Source organism: Eptesicus fuscus, chromosome 6, assembly GCF_027574615.1.
Source record: "Eptesicus fuscus isolate TK198812 chromosome 6, DD_ASM_mEF_20220401, whole genome shotgun sequence".
In the NCBI taxonomy this organism is placed as follows: Eukaryota; Metazoa; Chordata; class Mammalia; order Chiroptera; family Vespertilionidae; genus Eptesicus; species Eptesicus fuscus.
In genome coordinates this window covers 24,756,877-24,781,095 of record NC_072478.1, presented here as the reverse complement: position 1 = coordinate 24,781,095, position 24,219 = coordinate 24,756,877, and the positions used below count along the sequence as shown (strand labels likewise).

Below are 24,219 nucleotides of genomic sequence, written 5' to 3'. Positions count from 1 at the left end.
AACCATAAAAATACTAGAGGAATCCACAGGCAACAAAATCTCAGACATATGCCAAAAGAACTTCTTCACTGACACTGCCCCTAGGGCAATGGAAGCTAAAGAGAAAATTAACCAATGGGACTACATCAAAATAAAAAGCTTTTGTACAGCGAAAGAAACCATCAACAAAACAACAAGAAAGCCCACTGCATGGGAAAACATATTTGCAAATGCTATCACTGATAAAGGTTTAATCTCCAACATCTACAGGCAGCTTATGCAACTTAATAAGAGGAAGATAAATGATCCAATAAAAAAATGGGCAACAGACCTAAACAGAATATTTTCAAAAGAAGACAGAAGGAAGGCCAAGAGACACATGAAAACATGTTCAAAGTCACTTATTATCCGAGAGATGCAAATCAAAACAACAATGAGGTACCATCTCACACCTGTCAGAATGGCTATCATCAACAAATCAACAAACGACAAGTGTTGGCGAGGATGCGGAGAAAAAGGAACTCTCGTGCACTGCTGGTGGGAATGCAGACTGGTGCAGCCACTGTGGAGAACAGTATGGAGTTTCCTCAAAAAACTGAAAATGGAACTCCCATTTGACCCAGTAATCCCACTCCTGGGAATATATCCGAAGAAACTAGAAACACCAATCAGAAAGGATATATGCACCACTATGTTCATAGCAGCACAATTTAGAATAGCTAAGATTTGGAAACAGCCTAGGTGTCCATCAGCAGATGACTGGATCGGAAAACTGTGGTACATCTACACAATGGAATACTATGCTGCCATAAAAAAGACGGAACTCTCATCATTTGCAGCAACCTGGATGGAATTGGAGAACATTATGCTAAGTGAAATAAGCCAGTCAATGAAAGAAAAATACCACATGATCTCACTCATTTAGGGATAGTAAAGAACATTATAAAGTGATGAACAAAAGGATAGATACAGAGACAGTAAAGCATCAAACAGACTTTCAAATTACAGGGGGAAAGTTAGGGAGAGGTGGGGGAGTTATGAAATCAAACGAAGGACTTGTATGCATGCATATAAGTATAAACAATGGATGCAAAACTCTGGGGGGGAAGGGCATGTGTGGTTGTGGGGTGGGGGGGTAATGGTAAGATATGTACACATATAATACCTCAATAAAAAATATTTTAAAAAATAAAATAAAAGATAAAAAATAAATAAAAAAAATAAATGTCTAATCATTATGCTGGACAGCTGAAACTAGTATACAATAATATTGAATGTTAACTGCAATGGAAAATTTTTAAAAGATGTTCTTTTAATTTTAATAATATATTTTATTTTATACAATCAGTATATCCAGATATTATCATTTTAACATGTAATCAATATAAAATTTCTTAATGGATGTTATACATGGTTTTTGGTGGGGGGGGAGGTGCAGTTCTTTGGACTCCCCTGCAGATCCTGTCGCATTCACATACATTTTTTATTAAGTTCAAAATCTGAGGTGTATTTTATAATACAGCACATGGCAATTTGCGCTAGTCACATTTCAAGTACTCAATAGCTACATGTAGCTGGTGGTTCTTGCATTGACAATTCATGTCTAGAAATACAGTATGAAAAAACACATATGAAATCTAATTTAATCTAATCTAATTTTCTTGCAAAAATATTTTGTTTTCTTCAAATGCTGTTGTTTTAAAACTAATATTATCTTTTGAAAGTATTATAGGTGTCCCTTTTTTCCGCCCATTGACACACCTCCAGCCTGTTCCCCCACCACCATAAGCCTTCACTGCACTATTGTCTGTGTCCATGGGTTATGCAAATATGCATATAAATTCTTTGGTTAATGTCTTCCTGACCCAGCCCCCTATGATTCATCAATCTATTCCAGTCTTCCATGTCTCTGGATCTACTTGGTTCATCAGTTTATTCTGTTCCTTAGCTTCCACCTATGAGTGTGATCATGTGATACTTATCTATTTCTGACTGGCTTGAAGAATTTTTTTAAACCTTGTGAGGCTAAAAAGAAAAACTATTGATTCAAATGTCCCTAGAGATGGACTAGAGAATGCTGTGCTCTTTGCCCACATCCTCCTTCAGGATTAAGGGCTTGTGATGTAGGTGCAGGGAGGGCAGCCATCTGACAGCACTCAGGCCTCTTTGCAAATACCCATCAGCTAAAGGAAGCTGCCTCAGCCAGGAGACCCCACTCAGATCTCTTGACATTTGCGTTCACCACTGTATTTGCACTGTGGTTGCTCCTGAGCTGCTCCCACAGTGCCACTCACTGAGAACAGCAGAATGCCAGGGCATGCCCATTGCCATGGTCACACAATGACACTGATGACCAAGATCACTTACACCTGCCAGAATGGTGACTCAAAAATCAAACTTTGCTTTTCTTTAGAAAGGACCTCTTTGCCTCTGCATCACTGTAAACACCAAGGGATCCATGACACCCACAAAGTTGTTCAGGGGAAGAAAATCACAGAAAGGGAGTTTCTGAGACAATTAAATACTCCTTGGGAGACAACTTGTCAGTTTAAAGTCAAATCAAAGAAAGAAGTGTTTCTCCTTGAAGGAAATAAATTTATCTCCCCCACTGATGTTTGTATAGAACAGCATTAGAGAAATATTCCATTCTTTTAGCTTTGCACCTCATGGGATCTGAATTGTTTGGAGAGTGAAAAGACAATGGAACAATTTACTTAATGAGGAGCTCTGAGAATTCAGCACTTGAGATGCAGGAAACTTTAAATGTGTTCCTTTTCTCCATTTCCTTAATTCTCTAAACTGAGCCAAATAAAAACTCAATTGGGCTTGCCAGGGATAAACCTTGGAGAGCAGAAGGCTTCAGTGAAAATCTTCAGAGAAGGTCTAGTTTCCAGTGAGGGATGGTGGCATGAGAAGGAAATGAGACAAAGTGGGTACCGGGCTTTACCTCTGGAATAATTAGACGGGGACAGCCTGGTAGTATATAATTTATGACAATGAAGTCCCTGTACTTTAAAGGTACTTTTGTTTCCACTGAAACCTATCTTTTCCAGCTTTTGGTCTGTTTCCTTCTTTCCCTTTTTGGGATCAAGAGATCTCTGGAGTGAGACTTTGTTTCCCAGGTTATCTCGATCTTTTTTCACAAGCTGTAAGATCTTCTAATTTCCGTGTTCAACAACTTATTCGTTAACCACTCACTGGAGATCTACAACGCATGAGGTATTGTCTATTTTGTTCCTAATGTGATTGGGTTTCATTATTGTACTCCCTTCCTATTTTGCAGCAGATCTGACTCAACTGGTATCACTTAATAGTTCTATATTGATGTTATTTTTGTTTCACCTCAGTGTCCATAATTGTACTTGCAAATAATACAGTCATTTCTAATTTTCAGTACTCAGGCAAATTTTCTTTCCTCATTTTACCCATCTCTTTGGATGTTCAGCAGAATATCGAGTACTTGAAGATAGAATTGAGTGTGTTGTTGTGTTTATGAATTGAACACCACTATTCCAGTGAGTTAATTTAGAATATTCTGTTGTCTGCAGTTTTAAAACAGCTGTTGTTAAGAAATTGCCACTGGATTCCTCATTTAGCAAGAGGAAAATAATAATATGATGAGCTGGAAGATTTCTCTTTTGTGTTATGGCTGACACTTTGGTCTCAAACTTTATTACACATCTAACATTTTTATATGTTAAGCACCTGTGCCAGGCACCTGATAGGTTCCTGACATGACAATGATGAGCAAAAATAGTTACAACTTCTAACCAACAAATAAACTTAAACTTACCAACATGAGAGGCACTTTAAGAAAGAGTACAGGATGCTCAGACAGGAGGACTCACACACTCTATCCCACCTGACACCAGTGACCTGTTCTCTATCTCACTGGTTTCTCAAATCCCTTCTGCTACCAAGCTCACCAACCCAAGTACAACTGCAAATTCTCTTCTGTCAGTCCCAAGTGCTTACCCTTTTTCAATTTCTCCTAATTCACAATTATCCATTCTTCCTCTCTCTGCTCAAATATTCATATATCAGAAAAGTCTTTTCTGCCAACTTTCACAAACTGAATGGGTCCTCAGTGATTTTTTTCTCTTGTTATTTAACTAGCCTCCTCTAGACACTAGAAATAGTGAAGCATTTTATTGAGAATGTAACCATTTATGTACATTCTTTTTCAAATCAAATATATTGGGATAATATTAGTTAATAACACTCTGTAAGTTTAGATTTAAAAATGTATAATACATCATCTGAATAATCTATTGTTTGCTCACCACCACCAAAAAGTCTAGTCTCCTTCCATCACTATATATTTGACCCCTTATACTCTTTTATCCTCCCCCTACACCCTTCTTCACTGATAACCACCATACTATTATCTATATTTACAAGTTTTTTTTGTTTGTTCACTTGTTGATTTCTGGTTTCTATTCAACATACGAGGGAAATCATACGGTTCCTGTCTTTTACTATCTGACATATTTCATTTAGCATGATATTCTCAAGATCGATCCATGTTGTCACAAATGGCAGTATTTTGTCTTTTTAATGGCTGAGTAGTTTTCAATAATATGCATATACCACATCTTCTCCATCCAGTCATCCTTTGAAGGAAACTTAGGTTGTTTCCATAACTTGATTATAGTGAATAATGCTGCAATAAACATAAAGGTACTTACATATATCTTTATGAATAAATGTTTTCAAATTTTCCAGGTGAATACCCAGCAGAGGAATTGATGAGTGATAAAGTAATCTATTCTTCATTTTTTAATGAACCTGTATACTGTTTTACATAGAGGCTGCACCAATTTTCATTCCCAAAAGTGTCCCCTTTTCTCCACATCCTCTCAAAATCTTATTATCATTTGTTATTGATAATAGCAATGCTAACAGATATGAGGGGATATCTCCTTGTGGATTTTATTTGCATTTTCTCTGTAGCTAGTGAACTTGAGCTTTTCTTCATATATCTGATGGCTCTCTGCATGTCTTTTTTGGGAAAATTGTCTGTTCAGGTCTTCTACCCATTTTCACATTGAACTCCTTGGTTTTTTGTTGTTGAGTTGAATGAGTTCTTTATATATTTTGGATATTAGCCCCTTTATTGGAGGTATTGTTTGCAAATATCTTCTCCAATTTAACTGGTTGCCTTTTCATTTTCAAATCTTAAATTTGCCTTTCAATTTTTAGGGTGATTTCATAGATAGACACTATGAATACTTTAACATAAATTATATCATTTTTTCAATTAATTCCACTGAATTTAATACAACACATCTCCACTTAATAGCATGTACACATGGGCACATACCATCACACATGCTTTCTATTTTATTATGATGGTAGTGTGTTTCTCTTTTTCCCTATTCTCTATGTAGTCAATGTGCATCTTCCTCTTCTGGGAAGAATCCACTTGGCAGGCAGTCTCTGAAAGAGGAAGTCAAAAGGATCTTCATTACTTAGAAGTGATGCATAGTGATAAAAAAAAGATAACAGACCTAATGTGTTTATAATGATGACAGACCCAGCTCAGTATTTTTAGAAATACGAAAAATGGTGACCATGCAAGACAGATTTATGGTGATGTTAAGAACAGAAATTCACTTTTATCAAGTGCACACTCTATGTCACAGAAACTACACCAGAAAAATTATATGCATCGTCTCATGTAATCATTCATCTGTCCTACAATGTAAAAATATTGACTACTCTCATTGTATAGGTGAGGTATCAGCAGCTAAAATAACTTTGTCAAGGTCACAGAGATGTAGCATGGTAGACCAAATTCTATTCCAGGATGTTTGACTCAAGATCCTACTTCATAATACTGTACTTCATATACTGTACTTTGGAAGAGTTATATCTTAAAAATAATTTAACTCTGGATGGTTTGGCTCACTTGTTAGACCAGTGGCCTATGGACTGAAGGGTTGCAGGGGTGCATGTGGAAACCAATAAATCAATGTATCTTTCCCATATTGATGTTTCTCTCTCTCTCTCTCTCTCTCTCTCTCTCTCTCTCTCTCTCTCTCCTCTCTCCTCTCCTCTCCCTTCCACTCTCTCTAAAAATCAATGGGGGGGGTGTATTCTTGGTGAGGATTAACAAAACGAAAATAATTGAGGATAAAAGATATAGATAAATAATGACAATAATATCTATAATTTATTGAGTTCTTATTGTAACTAAAGGCATTTTGGTACTTCGGAAAGATGGTATTAGCAGTAGTCATATTTTAGACGAACATACAATAAGGCACATGGAGAGTTAACTGTGACATCAATATAAAGCATCAGGTCATAGACATAAGATTGTTTGAGGTGAAAACCCATGTTTAAATGACCATTATGAAATGAAAGAGGTATGGAGGTTATCAAAGAAAATACCTTAAATGTCTTTAGTTATTTTGGAAGGCTGGTATAAGAGAAGAAATTGATTTATATCCCAAAATTTGGATAAGAGAATTAGAACCAGTGAGTAGAATATAAACAAGAGATAGAAACATTACTGCTAAATTTTAAAAAGTCTGAATGATTACACAATTTAAAATAAAACTGGGTTACCCTTAAATGAGTAAATCACTGGCATTGGAATGATTACTAGATCATATAAGATGTTCAAGCAATGCTGAAATCAAAAGGTGCTGCATAGTCCAGGCGGCATGGATCAGTGATTGACCATCAACCCAGGAACCAGGAGATTGTGGTTTGATTCTCGGTCAGAGTTGTTCTACCCTCAGTGCGGGGTGGGGGTGGGGGGGAGGGGGATGGACAGAAGGCAGCTGATTTATGATTCTCTCTCATCATTAATGTCTCTATCTCTCTCCCCCATCCTCTCTGAAATCAATAAAAATATATTTAATTTTTAAAAGGTGATGACCAGCTGAGATGACATTTGACTGTTTCCTGAATGCTGCTTTTGCCTCCTTCCTTCTTCAAAAAAAACACCAACTGCATGGAAGCTGAAAACCACACAGAAGTGTCACAATTCCTGCTCCTGGGTCTCTCAGATGATCCTAACCTGCAGCCCGTCCTCTGTGGAGTGTTCCTGTCCATGTACCTGTTCACTGTGCTTGGAAACCTGCTCATCATTGTGGCCATCATCTCTGACTCCCACCTCCACACCCCAATGTATTTCTTTCTCTCCAACCTGTCCTTTGTTGACATCTGTTTCACCTCCACCACGGTCCCAAAGATGCTGGTGAATGTCCAGGCACAGAGCAAAAGCATTACCTACATTGGGTGCCTCATTCAGGTGTACTTTTTAATGATTTTTGCTGGAATGGACACCTTACTCCTGACTGTGATGGCCTATGACCGGTATGTGGCCATCTGCCACCCCCTGTACTACATGGTTATCATGAACCCACGCTTCTGTGGCACTCTGGTTCTGATGTCCTGGCTCATCATTTTCTGGGTCTCCCTGCTGCATATTCTACTGATGAAGCAGCTGACCTTCTGTGTCGGCACTGAAATCCCACATTTCTTCTGTGAACTGGCTCAGATTCTCAAGGTGGCCTGCTCTGACACCCTCATCAATAACATCGTCTTATATGTGTCTGCTGCCCTACTGGGTGTGATTCCTCTCACAGGAATTCTGTTTTCTTACTCCAGGATTGTCTCTGCTTTAATGAGAATGTCCTCTGCAGGAGGGAAATCTAAAGCGTTTTCCACTTGTGGGTCTCACCTCTCTGTGGTCTCCTTGTTCTATGGGACGAGCCTGGGGGTCTACCTCAGTTCCGCTCTGACCCATTCTTCCCTGCACAACTCAGTTGCCTCAGTCATGTACACTGTGGTCACCCCCATGCTGAACCCCTTCATCTACAGCCTGAGGAATAAGGATGTGAAGGAGGCCCTGAGAAGGCTCATCAACCTAGTAGCATCTTGTCTGTGATGGATCACTGGCCTCAGAACTAAGTGTACATTGTGTGCCCAAAGGTAAATGTTTTTCAAATTTAATATCTGGTTCTTATATTCTCCTAAAAGATATGGTTTATTTCCTCTATTTCCAAAGCATGTGTGATTTCACTTTTGTTTGTTTTTGAATTAGTTTCTTCTCATCAACTCCCTCAGAAATTCCTTTTTCACTTTTCTTCCCTATGTGCTGTCCACAATAGTCCATGTGTGGTCAGCATTCCTCCAGCTGTTCTGAAGATTTGTTTACTTTAAATTTGAAGCACTTATATCAAGTGTTAACTTAGTTTCCCAAAATGTTGTCCTCTTATGTTGCTGATCTTCACCTTAACTGGATTGTATGCCTTTTCCCCCCAGCTTAGTATTTTTTATTTTTAGAAATACTATAAATGGTGACCATGCAAGACAGATTTATGGTGATGTTAAGAACAGAAATTCACTTTTATCAAGTACACACTTGTATGTCACAAAAATTACACTAGAAAAATTATATGCATCGTCTCATGTAATCATTCATCTGTCCTACAATGTAAAAAATATTTACCACTCTCATTGTATAGGTGAGGTATCAGCAGCTAAAATAACTTTGTCAAGGTCATGGAGATGTAACATGATAGACCAAATTCTATTCCAGGAAGTTTGACTCAAGATCCTACTTCATAAATTATAGTTCTATTCTGTACTTTGGAAGAGTTATATGTAAAAAATAATTTATCTCTGGCTGGTTTGTCTCACTGGTTAGACTGGTGTCTTATGGACTGAAGGGTCAAGGGTATGTACCTCAGTTGCAGGGGTGCATGTGAGAACCAATAAATCAATGTATGTCTCCGACATTGATGTTTCTCTCTCTCTCTCTCTCTTTCTCTCTCTCTCTCTCTCTCTCTCTCTCTCTCTCTCTCTCTCCTCTTTCTTCCATTCTGTCTAAAAATCAAGGAGGGGGCAGTGGGCAGGGCAAATATTCTTGGTGAGAATTAACGAAAATAACATAATTGAGATAAAAGATATAGATAAGTAATGACAATAATATCTATAGTTTATTGAGTTCTTATTGTAATTAAAGGCATTTTGGTACCTCAGAAAGATGGTATTAGCAGTAATATTTTTAGGCAAAATGTGGCGGGTGTCAGCAGCAGGCGGCAGAGCTTCAAACATGGTGGGCATTGGCCATGGCGGGATGGTGGAGCTGGTGAGCGGGGACACCAGACCAAGGCGGGCGCTGATCACTGTCATCAGGGCGAGCCTCTGGTGGTTACTGAAAATTCTTTGCTCCCATTCACCACAGTTTCTGCCGGGTGATCAACCCGCTGCCAGCGCCAGCCCTGCTCGCACCTGCTGCTGGCACTGGAGCCACTGCTCGCACCCACTGCTGGCACCTGGCAGGGGTCCCAATCACTGGGTGCCATTAGCGTGTGCCAGTGGTGGCTGCTGACCCCGATTACCCCTGAAAATTTTTCCACCTCTCACTGCTCCTGGGAGATGATTGGGGGCAGCAGCTGCTGCTCGCACCCACTGACGGTGCCAGCCCCACTTGCACCCACTGACAGCGACGGCCCCCCTCGCACCCACTGAGGGCGCTGGGCCCAATCCTTCCACACCATCAGTGGGTGCGAGCAAGGCCGACGCGGTCAGTGTGTGAGATCAGCAGCAGCACAGCCGGACTGCGGACAGACAGGGGACCAGGGGCCATTGCAGGAGGGGCCAGAGGGGGGCGCGGAGGATGGGCTGAGACCTGCCCCTATGCCCACTGCAGCCTCACGGCCCACAGTTTCTTTCAAGGTTCACGAATTTGTGCACTGGGCTCCTAGTATAAAAATAATATTGAATGCCAACTGTAATTAAAAAATTTTTAAAAGTCACTCCCTGTTACCCCACAGCCCCATACCCTGACAGGCCATTAACCTATGCATTAATCTGTTTCTATGCATTTGCTTATTCTGGGTATTTCAATTTTAAAAATTCTCCTGCCTAATCTTTCAGTGGAGTTGAGTTCAATTTCTCTTCCTTATTACAATAGTTTTGACCCCTATTTCAGTAATCCTAAATAGTCTTACTTACGTGCTTGACTATGTCTCATGCAAGTTTTCTTTGCCATAATCAATGTTTTTTCTAGAAATGTCTTTATTACAATTTCTACCAAAGATTTTTTGGCAGTAAATGGGAGCAATGTCTTGCTTGTTTGTGCCAATAATATCACAATTCACAAAAATCTTTGCACTGGAAGAGGAGTAACGCTCACTTTCTTGAGAATTTCATTAATTTAACTTGTAACAAAATAGTTGAGACAGCCTGGTACAAAGACAGTCTTTCACAACACTCAAAATCTGTTAGATCACTCAGAAGGCAATGATAATAAAAGAGAAATAGAGACTAACTTGCTAGAGAGAATATCAGGAGAATTTATGTGGATGGGCAAGTATCCTTAAGTGCTGATATTTAAGTGGACAGCTGAGTAAGAAAGGGGAGGAACATTCCAGACATAGATAATTAATTTTAATGGTCCTCAGGTTGCAAAGAGGTCTACTTGAAGAGCTACAAGAAAGCCAATATGTCTAGACAAACTTAGCATGCAATGGAATCCCCCATAATGGGTCTGTTGCAGAGGATCTGGATTCAGGAGGTAAAGTAGGGCCAGAAAAGTTGCATTTGTAAGCTCCCAAGTGATGCTTACATTGCTGATCCAGGGACCAGTGAGGGAGTTGGAAAGGGATAGAAGAGACTAGATTATGAAGGATTTAGCGACCTTGGAAAGGAGTTCAAATTTCATTCTAGGACTAACAGAAAATGGTTGGAAGGTTCTAAGCAGAGAAGTCACAAGTTCTGGTTACACCTAAAAAATCAATCTGGCTGTCAAATAAAGAGCAAATGTTTATATGAACCGTTTTTGAAGAATGGGGCAATAAATCATATAACTAATGCTCAAATCATTTAATTACTTTGGTGTAGGGGGAAAGGAAAAGAAAAACTAAAATAACTGACTCAGGGGGGTAACAGAAGTGACCTGAAGAGTGGAGATTTCTTACCTGAAAACATGTGTGCAGGTGTATTCTAGTGAATGTTGACAGTGGAAACAAGAAGAGAGTTAAGTAGGATGTCTGCCAGCATGCAGTTAAAGCTCCTTCCACTAGTAGACATCACCTGTCTGTGTATCTTGTGTGTGTGTGTGTGTGTGTGTGTGTGTGTGTGTGTGTGTGTGTGTGTGTGTGTGTCTTTATTCTAATGGATAAGCTTTGGAAGTTTCCTGTTTTACAGGAACCTCCTCTTGCCGGGAGAACAGGAATATCCTTAGTGTTAGACACTGTCATTAACCCAAATCTAAACAACAGAGGAATCAAGGGAACCTGGTCAAACTTGTAATAAAAATCAGGGGCAGGTGGGTGCTTATGACTGGACCACAGGGCCTCTAGAAATTTGAAGATGATAATAGAGACCTAAAAATGACCATATTTAACTCATATTTTATTTATACCCTAGGGCAGTGAAAGCGAACTTATGACACGTGTGTCAGCACTGACACGCGTAGCCATTTCTGATGACACACGGCCGCTAAGGCGGCCGCATGCCAAGGATGAAACATTTGCTGCTCCTGAGGAAGAAACATTTGCGAAATAATGTTTTTTCCTCAAAGTGACACACTACCCGAGTTATGTTCAGTTTTTTGGCGAAGTTTGACACACCAAGCTCAAAAGGTTGCCCATCACTGCCCTAGGGTTTCAGATTTTAAAATAAATATTTTTAAAGTGTGGTTCTTAATCAGATATTATATTACCTTATTATTTCAAACTCGGCTTCCCCTTTCTATCAAACATTTTTTAGTTTGGATTTCTATATCCATTAAGATTTTCTATGGGGAACTCCCCACTGCCCCAAATTTCAATACTTCATCTCCTCTTCTTGAATTTTCCCATCACTGAATCCAACACTGGGTTTGTAATTTGTAAAACATTGCTGACTATTTAAAGAACTACCTTGGAATTGTCTTTAAAATCTCCCCAAAATAATTTTATTAGTAAGAAGATATCCCAAGTTGACTTCCTTGCCAAGCAGACTCTGAGACAGCAATTAGCATGCAGGATGTTCAGCAGGCAGTGCTCCTGGAATCAACACCTGTGGTAGAGCAGATGTGTAGTCATGAATTTGGCCTCACTTAAACAGAGATATGAACTTAATCCCAGGCCTGGGGGTAACCATTAAATTTCTCTAGTGATAGGATTGATTGGTTATTTGTGGTGGGCCCAATCAAACTTACCTTATATTTTATGCTAATGAGGTGATTCAAGATGAGGATTGGTCATGCCAAAAAGACTAACCAGGTAAATCAAGGGGTGAGGATTTAGGCCAAATGATGTCAGCCAACCTGTGGGGAGGAAAGCTGGAAATTGTGTTCAACCAAATGGGCAATAATTCAATTTATCACATCTATGTAACAAAGCTTCAATAAAAACTCTAGACACAGAAGCTCAGGAATGCTACCTGGTGGCAATACTCTGAGTAATTTGTCACACTGTGTGGGGAGCGGGATGTAAGATGACACGGTCCTTGCACCTGTAGGGGCTAGCAAGGCTGCCACCCTACCCACACAAATTTCCCAGACCTGTTTGGATGGCAACTAATCAGTATAATGAGAGCAGCCCCTACCTACGAAGCTTTCCCAGGGTTTGTTTATATGACTGCTATCAGTAGGATAAGAGCCACTTTCATGGCTTACCAAGAAATATGTATCCAATTAGTGAGATTTATTGTAACAAGAACCTGTCCTTCAACTTATCCCTCCATTAGTGATTTTAGAGGAACAAAGAATGTTTTCCTTTTGATTGATTCCCTGCTTAGTGTCTTATGTATAAAAAGCATTGTACTGCTAATAAAGATTGCCAGAACTTCTCAAGAGTTCTTGGACCTCCTGATCCCACTGTTGTTTCTCTTGCTTTTGTTCCTCTTATTCTTTCTTTTCTCAAATCCCACCTCCCTACCTCAACCCAGTTCAACCCATCAGGCTGGAGCTAACAACTGGCACCCAAACAGGGACTGAGTACTTGGGACACAGAAGGTGAGGATCTCCTCCGGATAAAGAGTGCACTCATTAAGGTAAGGGAGGAGCAACTTTTTGATAGTTGGAAGTAAAACATGGGACAAGTAGAGTTTAGAGAAAATGCCCTTTAGAGGCAAATGTTGAAGTCTATGTGATCACAGAATAATGTTGTTACTTGTTCAAATGAGAATCTTAGTGTCTCTATGGAATTTAAAATCTGTAATAAGAGAAACTCCACTGCTGAAGCCACCTCTAGTGCAGAGAGATTCAGGAGTGGCAGAAGAGGGCAGGGCTATCTGCTCTCCCACAATAAGATTACTTGCAATAAGATTACTTAATGCCTTGTTTAAAAATCATAAGAGAACTAGCAGGGAAATGCAAATCTTGGCCAAATTGGATATAAGTTATTACTTCAGAAAGCATAAAAGAAAGAAAAAATTTAAAATCTATCTTTTAAGCAAAAAAAGAAATTCAGCCAGATCTGTTGCTGAAACTTCCCCTGAAGTAAGCAGGATATGGGGGAAGGGAGAGACACGTGGCAATCCAATATAGAAGCTCACTCTCCCAGTATGCTAATTTAAAGTTTCCTTTCTTGCCATGAAAAAGTTTTAAAAATTTAGAAATACGTCGTGGGTATCTGTGCACGTGTAAAGAGAAAGCTAGTATAAGGCAAAATGCGCACACAATCCGATTTCAGATATTAGATAGGTCTTAAACTAGACTTAACTCTTTACAAGGACTACAGAAATAAAAAACCCAGAACTAGTTCTTTTTCCTAAGAAAAACGGTGAAAAAGTCTTCTTAAAAGAAATTCAAGCTAATTCCAACAACAAGATTTGCATTTCCATAATAAAGAGTTGTTTTTAAAATACTAATTAAGGGTGTTAAAAAGTTAACTTTTAAAGCCTTCAAGAATATAAATAAATTTGTCTCTGTTATAGAATTTATCCAAAGTAAATACTTTAAAATAATTATAATTAACTCTAGAATCTCAAAGAAATTGTTAAAATATAGATAAATAATATATTAATTATAAAGATCTAAGTAGCCCAGATAACTGGCTAAGCCCTTTGTTAATAGAGGAAGGGGTAGATGCCCTTCCCCCAGCAGAGCTACTGGCAAATAAAAAGTAAAGTTTAAATTTGCCTCATGAGAAAAATCTAGAGGACAGAATTAAAGCTATTAATTGATTATGTCTTGTATTTTTCTTAGAAATATAAAGTGTTATCAATCTAAGAACTACTAAAAATATATTTAACTTACAAGCTCTAAAAATTTAAAGTACATATTAAATTAAGAAAAATTATATAAATATGGTAATTAAAAACCTAAAATATAAAAATATGTTTTTTGAGAAAATAAAATGTTATGTTTTCTCTAATAATTAGGTATTCAAAGCATATTAGTTATTGGCCTAATTTTAAAAAGAGGATTAATTATATAATCCAGTTTAAATAAAATTGATATTCTTTAAGATAATTTAGGTATATAATTTTTAAAGCATATATATAAATATATACACATATATGTGTTTTATCTTTCCAAGTTATTTCAAGACTAAGAGGGACTTTTAAGCATTTCATTGGACCCCGAAATGTTCAAAAGTCTGTTCTCTCTTAAAAGAAATTTTTTTAATTAAACAGATTAATACTTGAAATCACATGGAAAGCTTTATCAAATAAAAATTAATATATTTTACTTATACATTTATATTAAATGTTATAAAGGTTTTTGCCTGTAAGAAGGGCAAAAACAATATATTTCTTAAATATAGCCATACTTTTAGATCAGACCAATAAAGTATCAAACCTATAAATTTTACTAAATAAGTTTCTTTATTTTAAATAAAGATACCTACTTTAATTACTTAAATATATTAGCTTATTAAATTATAATCAAGATTTTCAGCTTAAAGAAAAGCCAATGTCTTTGTAAGCAATTTAATTAAATATTCTAAGAAAGTTACTAAGGCCTTGTCTATACAAAAAGAAATTTAGCCAGTTTAAAATTAAATTGCCATACCTAGAGCAGAAAATATTCTTACATAATATAATTCTATAATATCATTGTAATTTTTGATATTTTACAACAGCATATTTTACATTTATCCCAAACAAACTTACAAACTAATTCCTTGAATATTTAGCAGCAATTTAAAAGGACATAAAAGGATTTAATCCCTTCCACTATGTGGAGGGCCCCTTAGGAGGACACTTGAGCATTCTATATTAGCCTCTCTTGCCCTTTTTGCCAAGAGGAACCCTCTTCTCACAATGCAATTGCCCGCAGCTGTTACCTGAGCTCTCTGTTCATGCTAAAGTTGAAGCCTCGTGGTGGCTGGTACCATAGATCTGTCTCTTGCCCAATAGCATGAGCTGAGCCCTTCCTAGAGAAGAAACCTGGGTTCCCCAAGATATGTGATCAATGCCAGGGCCCCGCCAGCAGGCGAGGGGATCCCAAGGCAGGTACTGGGCGTGGAGGCCATGGAGGCATAGGCTACCAAGGAGACAGAACTAAACCTCACATCACCCTGCTTGGCCCCGGAGGATGGCTGGTTAGCCAGAGACGGGTAAGATTCCTCAGGAAAGGAACAACCTAAGACAGGCACAGTCGCAGAGGGGCCATCAGGAGAGAACTTGGGGGTCAACAGAGGTGGGGCACAGATCCTCACCCCCCCAACCTTACAGGGGCCTGAACTCTAGCCCCTTCTGAGGAAGGTCTCCTGCCCCATGGCTGCTTCATGCTTCCCATGCCCAGCTCAGATCGGGACCCAGGCAACAGACAGAGACTTGGCCCAGCTCCCAGCTCAGATCGGCACCCAGATAACAGATATAGCTAACAGCAGCTGCCCTATATCTAAATCCAGCCTAACACCAGGAATACTCAGGGCTTTCTCAGTGATACAAATAATCCTTTCCATTAATATTTACAGGGTAAACTAAGATTGTTATTAAAATATTAAATTTAAAAGTAAATTAGTAGTCAGCCTTACTATAAAAGTACTTATAATATAGCTAGCTAGCCTCCTGTAGGTTCAACCTTCAAACTACAGCCCTACAGGTTACCTGTTATAAAAAAAAAAGACAAAGATTCTTAAATAAAAATAAAGAGATTTCCTTCAAATGTTATAGGAATTATAATTTAAAGTCTATATGTTTAACCTTTTAAACTAAGGTAAATAATTTATATTTTTCCTCTCTAATAAATTTTATATAAAATTAAAGATTAATAGCAGAAACTTAATGTCATTTATTGTCCATAATCTAGAACAAATAAAATTAATAAATAAATTAAGCTTTATTTCAAATTAATTTAAATTAGCTAATTAAAATAAGTATTCATAAAAACTTAATTGTACTAGAGAAAAAACTACTCCTAAAATATTAACAAAACTTTATTAATAGTTCATCTCATAGTAAAATTACTTAACATACAATAAATCCAAAGCAATCATATTTCTATACAAAAATTAAAACTAAAAGGTTATCAAGAATAAATTTAAAAATTTTACAAAAACCTCATAATAATACAAAAAAAAAGAGATTAATAGAATAGTATCTTAACCCTTTGCACTCGCTTGCTTTTTTTCTCGATTCCTTTATTCTACTCGGGATTTAATTTTTTTAAATACCCCAGATTTTACAAAGCGCGGCAGTAGAATAAAAAACTGGAGTTTCTTTTCATACAAACTTATTTATTTGGATTTTTTTATATTTCAAATTATTGATACATTCAAAGAGTATAAAAAGAGCTGCTACCAATGCTAACCGTGTCGAGTCACACTCGACATCTGAGTGCAAAAGATTAAAAGAAGTATCCTGTAAATAAATTACATCAAGCCTTAATTACTTTAAAATTTTTACTCCGGACCCAGGGGCGCGGGCCTCTCCCAGACCCAGGGGCGCGTGGCCTTAACCCCAACAGTTGGAACAACATGTCCCTTATAACTAAAAGGATATCTTTTGTTTTTATTCTGGTAAAATCACCTAACATAAAATTTACCATCTTAAACATTTTAAGTGTTACATTCAATAGTATTAAGTACATTCACACTGCTGTGAAACCATCACCAACATTCATCTCCAGAACTCTTTTTACCTTGCAAAATAAAACTCTTAATTTCCCAATTAAATACTAACTCCCTATTCCCTGGCAACCAAAATTCTACTTCATGTCTCTATGAATCTGATTACTTTAGGTGCCTCATATAAGAGGAATTATGCAGTATTTGTCCTTTCATGTAATTGATGGAGATGTTAGATAGAATGAAGGGAAACTATCAGGAAAATTGGGAATTATACATCCAGTTTTCCTAGGAAAGTACTGATTATTCTCAAGAATATGAACAAGACCATGAATGAGCAAAAATATGGATAAATAGAGAGAATCATGAAGAAAGTATAGAAAGAATAAATAACAACAAAGACAGAGCTATGATATTTTTAATAATAGAAACAAGACTGCTCATGACCAAAAGTCCTGGTTAATGCATAAGGAAAGTGAGAAGGGCATATAATGCTGGAGGGGCTATGACTTAAGTAGAAAGTCCGAAACAATCTCCCAATTCCATTACAGCTTTGCTAAAAAGATAAATTGTGTAAACAAAAAGAATAGAGCCATATAGGTACATATGCACAATGTGACTGCAGAATCAGAATTTCTTGTTGCACATGTTTGATTTTGCTGCTATTTTTACTCCTATGAACCAAAAATGATAGCACAGGTTTAGAGATCAGACTAGTCTTCTGACCATCCTCCATTGGGCACTCTTGATGTCTCTGTTCCTCAGGCTGTAGATGAAGGGGTTCAGCATGGGGGTGACCACAGTGTACATCACTGAGGCCACGGCACCCTTCCTTGGGGAAGATGAGACAGCTGAACTCAGGTACACACCAAGGCCTGTTCCATAAAATAAGCAAACAACTGACAAGTGAGAGCCACAAGTGGAGAAGGCTTTATATTTTGAACCTGATGATGGCATTCTCAGAATAGAGGACACAATTCTATAGTAAGAGAAAAGGACCCCTGAGAGTGGGACACCACCAAAGATGGTTCCAATAAAGTAGATCAATATGTCATTGGTGGAGGTGTCAGAACAGGCAAGGTTGAAGAGTTGAGAAGGGTCACAAAAGAAATGAGGGATTTCCACATCTGCACAGAAGCTAAGTTGTGACACCATCAAGTAGTGCAGCTGGGAGTCCAAAAGGCTGATGAAAAATGACAGCAGGACCAACAAGCCACAGAGGCGAGGGCTCATGATGACCAGGTAGTGTAGGGGCTGACAAATGGCCACCAACCGGTCATAGGCCAGCACAGCCAGGAGTAGACTTTCCAAACATCCAAAAAGAAAAATAAAGGTAACCTGAGTTAGGCAGCCTGCATAGGTGATGGATTTGCTGTGTGTCTGGAGGTTCAGCAGCATCTTGGGAACTGTAGTGGTGCTGAAACTGATGTCAGCCAAGGACAAATTGGAAAGGAAGAAGTACATAGGTGTGTGGAGGTGGGAGTCAGAGATGACAGCCAGGATAATGAGTAGGTTCCCGAGCATGGTCACCAGGTACATGGACAGGAACAGCCCAAACAGAAGAGGCTGCAGCTCTGGATCATCTGAGAGTCCCAGGAGGAAGAATTCTGAGCCACATGTTCGATTCTGTGGTTCTATGCAGTTAGGACACATTTTGAAAAAGAAGAGAGTGCTAAATAAATGAAACAAGTATAGAGGCGTCCATATTTTGGATCCAAGCAGTTCACAAATAGTTACACTTGAGGACCACATACCCTCCTCGCTCATTACCTTCAGCAACATGTCTGAGTTGTTAACTCTTTTTAGAACCCTTTGCTTATTGGTGTCTGGGCTATTCATCTGTTTTTATAGACATGTTAGAGTCTCTGGGTCAAAGAATATTAGAGAAGAAAGGACATTTTGAGATAACAAATCCATGAACAGAACAAAATATCAGCCTTCTACTTTTGAAGGAAAAATATGGAATGAGAAATATTCTTTTATATGACGAACATCATTATATTTGAAAGACACTAAGAAGCAGTTGAAAGTACTTTCTCTCATCCAAATGCAGTGTAAGAAATTTTCTTAATTTGGAATATAGTCTAGAAGAGCTAAAACCACATTAACTGTTCTAACCTACCATAAAATGTTAATAATCAGTTAGCATTTTTACATGGCAAATATCTTTAAGGATTTTATTTTTTCTTTGTGTGTTTGTTTGTTTGTTTGTTTCATGACATCCATCTTCCTTGGAGATAAGTCCTCACTCAAATGTGTGGATTGTCTGATCAAAGTCTCCTCAAATAAAACTCATATATAAATATTTGGCCTTGGTAGACTACACATTTTGAAAAATATGATTTTGTTAAATGCACAAAATCATACAGCATCACTGATCCTGAAGATGATAGTATTTTACAATGCACCAATGATTAAGTAATAACTACCTTTCATGAATACTCTGTACTTACTTTTCTCTTGGAAAGGTTATTTTCTATCAGTGGTGCACAATACCAGAGAAACATCTGAGATTGATTTTGCACTTTACTGCTTTGGTGTGTAGTGGATGGGTGCTTCTTAAATATGTCTCTAATTAGAAGCATTTGTGAAGGGTTGGTTTCTCATCAGAACCAACCCTCCAATGAACAGTTGAAAAATTTAGGACCAAACAAGGCCTTACACCTTAAGTTGGCTTCTTGTGCAGCTGAAGAGCTTTCCAAGTCAGTTCTTCCTCATAGGCAGACTGCATTTCTCCTAAACCAGTCCCTGAAGGCAACTCAGGTCAAAACAGAAGTATTGCTTTGTCAAAATAATTATTCCTTTGTGTGACATGCTAGATCCCTTTGTATATAACTGATCATTTCCATTTGTAGTACTACCTAAACTTTAGATTCACTATATCATAAAAAATTATTTTTGCATCAAAAAAAGTTATGTACTTTGGGGGAAATCAAATGGGAAAAAAAAAAAAAAACAGCTATTACAAACACCTGGTTGGCTTGCTCATCTGTAACAGGGGTATATTAATTAAACTGATGTAATAAGATTGCTGTAAGAAATAACATTAAGCCCTAACTGGTTTGGCTCAGTGGATAGAGCGTTGGCCTATGAATTGAAGGATCCCAGGTTCGATTCTGGTCCAGGGCATGTACCTTGGTTGAGGGCACATCCCCAGTAGGGAGTGTGCAGGAGGCAGCTGATTGATGTTTCTCTATCACGATGTTTCTCTCTTATCGATGTTTCTAACTCTCTATCTCTCTCCCTTTCTCTCTGTAAAAAAAATAAAATAAAAATCAATAAATATATTTTTTAAAAAGAAATAAATTATATTTAAATATAAAAAAAAAGAAATAACATTAAATTATAAATATAAAATACTTAAACAATTGTTATCAATGCTAGTTGTTCATTATAATTACTTTTCCATCTTTTAAAACTTAATGAATGGCTGGCCATAACCTAGAGCTAGTTAAATTAGAATTTCTACACATAGTGCTTTGGGCATATTAACATGTAGCTAGGGTAGAGAATCATTGCCAGATTATTAGTAAATGTTGTACTAATGTTATCAATTATTATCAATAGTTTTGCCACTACCCATATTAAAATATGAATATTTAATAATATGTGCTATAGAACTCATAGTTATTATTGATAAAACTTAAAGGTATTTTGCGATCCTTGCCTAATCTTTCTCTGCACTTCAGTTGTCCAAAGGCACACTGTCATGAATTTGATGAATGCATTTTCCTTTCAAAGTTTTTAAAATGTTAGCATTGAGCTTTGTACTCATAGCAGTTTTCCTGAAAACTTACCTAATGCTCTCATGTTACTCATATTATTCCCTGAGTTCTCATTTGCCACAGCATTGCGTTTCAAGTCTCCCTGTGAAATGCATACATCACTTTCAGCACTTTGAATGATCTCAGTATTAACAGTGAGGTAAACTTCAATTTATTTTTAATTTTTTTAATTAAGACTGGGCTAAGAAAATTCTTAAGCCCCTCTCCATATCATACAAGTAGGAATTTTCTAAGGATATATTTTTAAAAGATAATTGGTTGAGTTGTAAAATTAATGTGTGCATTTTACTATTAATTACCGAGACACTTGTGTTCCCAATAGAAAAATCAGACAAAATCAACTACATGCTCTGATTGCCAATGTATAAAATTAGAAAGTTCCTTGAAGTCTGACTACCAATAATCTTCATGATAGAGTCACAGGAAAATGCGCATTTGTATAGGGAATGATGTTTTCATAGCTTGGTTTTACAAATATGCTGAGAAATGCATTACTATCCTTGGGAAACCCTATGATCCACAACATTCATGCAGTAAAGGTCCCTTCAAACCACAGATGAACTCACCAGATCCCAACAGAAGGACTGGGTGGTGGTGCCCTTGTTTGGAAAGAAACAATCATTGTGCCGCAGTGGAGGGGACAGAGCCTGGGCTGGGAATCAGGAGGCCTGTGTCTGAGTCCCACAGCTGACATCCACTAAATGGGATGTGTGAGTAAATCTTTCCACCTCTCTGTACAAAGAAATGGGAGAGTAACACCCATCTCTGGCAAATGTGTGACACCCAATTGCCTTTAAATCAGATTGGAAGAGTGGGCTTATTGATGAAAATCAATCCCAGGAAAGGCTGAAGGACGACATTTTATTCTATGATACGGCAGAGAAAGGTAGAAGCCTATTCTGTCTCAGGTAATTTGTTCACGGAATGAGTGGAAATCCTGAAACGTGTCTCAGTCCACACAAAAAGATTTACTTCCCTTCTCTTTCCTTCTCTTTTCTATATTTTGTACTTTTATGAAAATCTTCACAATTTCTCTTTATATTTAAATATTGTAGCCCTATTCTGTTTGACACAGTGAATAGAGTGTTGGCCTGCTGACCAAAGGGTCCCAGGTTAGATTCTGGTCAAGGGCATGTATCCTGGTTGCAGGCTCCTCCCTGGGCCTGGGACCAGGTCAGGGTGCATGCAGGAGGCAACAATCAATGTGTTTCTCTCACATAAATGTTTCCCTCTGTCTTTCCCTCTGTCTTCCACTCTCTCTAAAATGTCAGTGGAAAAATGCCCCTCTTCCCTTCCCTCCCTGCAGGGAGGATAAACAAAACAAAAACAAAATGCCCTAGCCAGTTTGACTTAGTGTGTAGAGCTTCTGCCTGCAGTCAAGGGCACATGCCCAGGTTACCAGTTCAATACCCACTTGGGGATCTGCAGGAGGCAGGTGATCAATGATTCTCTCTAATCATTGAGGTTTCTATCTCACTCTTCCTGTCCCTTCCTCTCTGAAATCAATAAAAATATAAAAATATTTATATTAAATGTTCTAGGTACTATTAAATGGAAATGGATAGGTTTCTTAGAAAATCCATGACATAGATGCATACAAATACTGTTTTATTTCTGCTGACCCCAGGAAACACTGCTAAAAGGAGGGAAATTACTGGACAGAAAGCACTGGGCTTGTGGAACCCGTGTCACCCACACTCTGTTTCTGAGACCCAAAGAAGAGTCTATTCAATATTTAGCAGATAGTTGTTGTCTCTGCCAAGCAGAGGATAGGCCCTGGGGGATCAGAAATGAATGTCACTCAGATGTTTCCCTCCAGCTATTCAGATTCTACCCTTTTAAGGACAAAAATATCTGAAATGTTCCATACTGGTGCCCTCCCAGCTGTTTGTCTCAACTCCCCTGTTTGTCCTAATGATGAGAAAGAAATGCTCCTGACAGTCCCTTCTCCATCCATCGCCTCCAGAGTACTCACTGGGCAGGTCTGTCTCTGCGGGAGTCTGACCAGGGAGTGGGCATCCACTGCCCCTGTCCTGCCTGGCAAGCACTGAAGGTTCAGGTTCCATCAAGACTGGCAGGACGTCAGAGGTAGTCATGGGCTCCTGATGAAGTGGATGCGAGAGGAGAAGACTCAGATGTTAAGCCCCCTGGACTGAGACAGGAACCTGAAGGGCTAGAGGCACAGCTGATTATCTACTGCTGCATGGCCCTGGGAGCTCAATGCACAGAGCTCATAATTAGTGAAATGGGTCCGGGTTATCCCAATCTCTGAGGACTTGCTGTTACTAATGGAAGAGGAAAAGGCAATGTAGTTCTTAAGGTTTGGGGCCTTCCTCTTCTCAGGAGAATGTTCCCTTGTACTTCTCACTTCCAAGTTGCAGAAATTTTATAAATTTAAACAATTTTTTTTCCATTGAAAAGCAGCAATGTTTGACTTGTATGTCTGCACATTCATTGAATTGACCATTCTATGAAGGGATAATTATGTTTTCTATACCAAGACTATGATACCATTTCTATTTTCTCATTTAATATTTATGTCTCTAAAGAGAAATTTCCTCTTTTTTCCATAGTCCAGCTTTGGGGTTTTGTATTTTATATGTTGAGATGTGGTTTTTCTTTCATTATTTAGAAAGACAATCAAAGTTCTACCTTTTCTGTGGAATTTATGCCTATTGTGTCATTAGACAACCACCTATTTTGATATACAAAATTGACAATTTTCTTAAGTCATACAAGGGAATTCACAGATGTCTGAGTTCTGAATGTAGGTCTGCAGTCATCCTATCATTCCTTTTTCTATATTTTAAATTAAATTGATTGGGGTGATTGATTAACAAAAATTATATAGGTTTAGTGTACAATTCCTTTTTAAAATATATTTTTATTGATTCAGAGAGGAAGGTAGAGGAAGAGAGAGAAACATCATTGATGAGAATTATTGGTTGGCTGCCTCCTGCATGCCCCTTCTGGGGATTGGGCTTGCACCCCAAGCATGTGACCCTAACCAGAATCAAACCCAGGTCCTTTCAGTCTACAGGCCAACACTCTATCCACTCATCCAAACTGGCTAGGGCTCAGTGTACAATTCTGTAATACATTATATGTATATTGTATTGTGTGCTCACAACCCCAAGTCAAGTCTCCTTCCATCACCTTTTATCCTGAAACCCTTTACCCTTATCTACTGCCCCCCCACACACTTTTCCTTTTGGTAATCACCATTCTATTATCTATATCTATGAGGGTTTTTTATGCTTAATCCCCTCACCTTTTTCACACAACCCCCCAAACCCTTGCCCTCTAACAGCTGTCAGTCTGTCGTCTGAATCTATAAGTCTATTTCCATTTTGTTACTTTATTTTGTTCATTAGATTCCACATATAAGTGAAATAATATGGCAGTTTTCTTTCTCTGACTGGCCTATTTCACATAGCATAATATTCTACAGGTTTAAAAATGTATAATAAAAAACAAAATAA

At 38.0% G+C, this 24,219-nt stretch overlaps 2 protein-coding genes across 2 annotated transcripts; one reads left to right on the top strand and one right to left on the bottom strand.

Moving 5' to 3' along the window:
• The first annotated feature begins 6,925 nt into the window (after nt 1–6,925).
• On the top strand, nt 6,926–7,882 carry LOC103304449 (olfactory receptor 7D4-like). Its single transcript, XM_008161340.3, has one exon. It carries the CDS (start codon nt 6,944–6,946, stop codon nt 7,880–7,882), a length of 939 nt encoding a protein of 312 aa, XP_008159562.2. The 5' UTR covers nt 6,926–6,943.
• A 9,778-nt stretch (nt 7,883–17,660) lies between these two features.
• Nucleotides 17,661–18,641, bottom strand: LOC129149291 (olfactory receptor 18-like). The gene has a single exon (XM_054716882.1). The coding sequence runs from the start codon at nt 18,603–18,605 to the stop codon at nt 17,661–17,663; it is 945 nt and encodes a 314-aa protein (XP_054572857.1). The 5' UTR covers nt 18,606–18,641.
• Nucleotides 18,642–24,219: the final 5,578 nt, after the last annotated feature.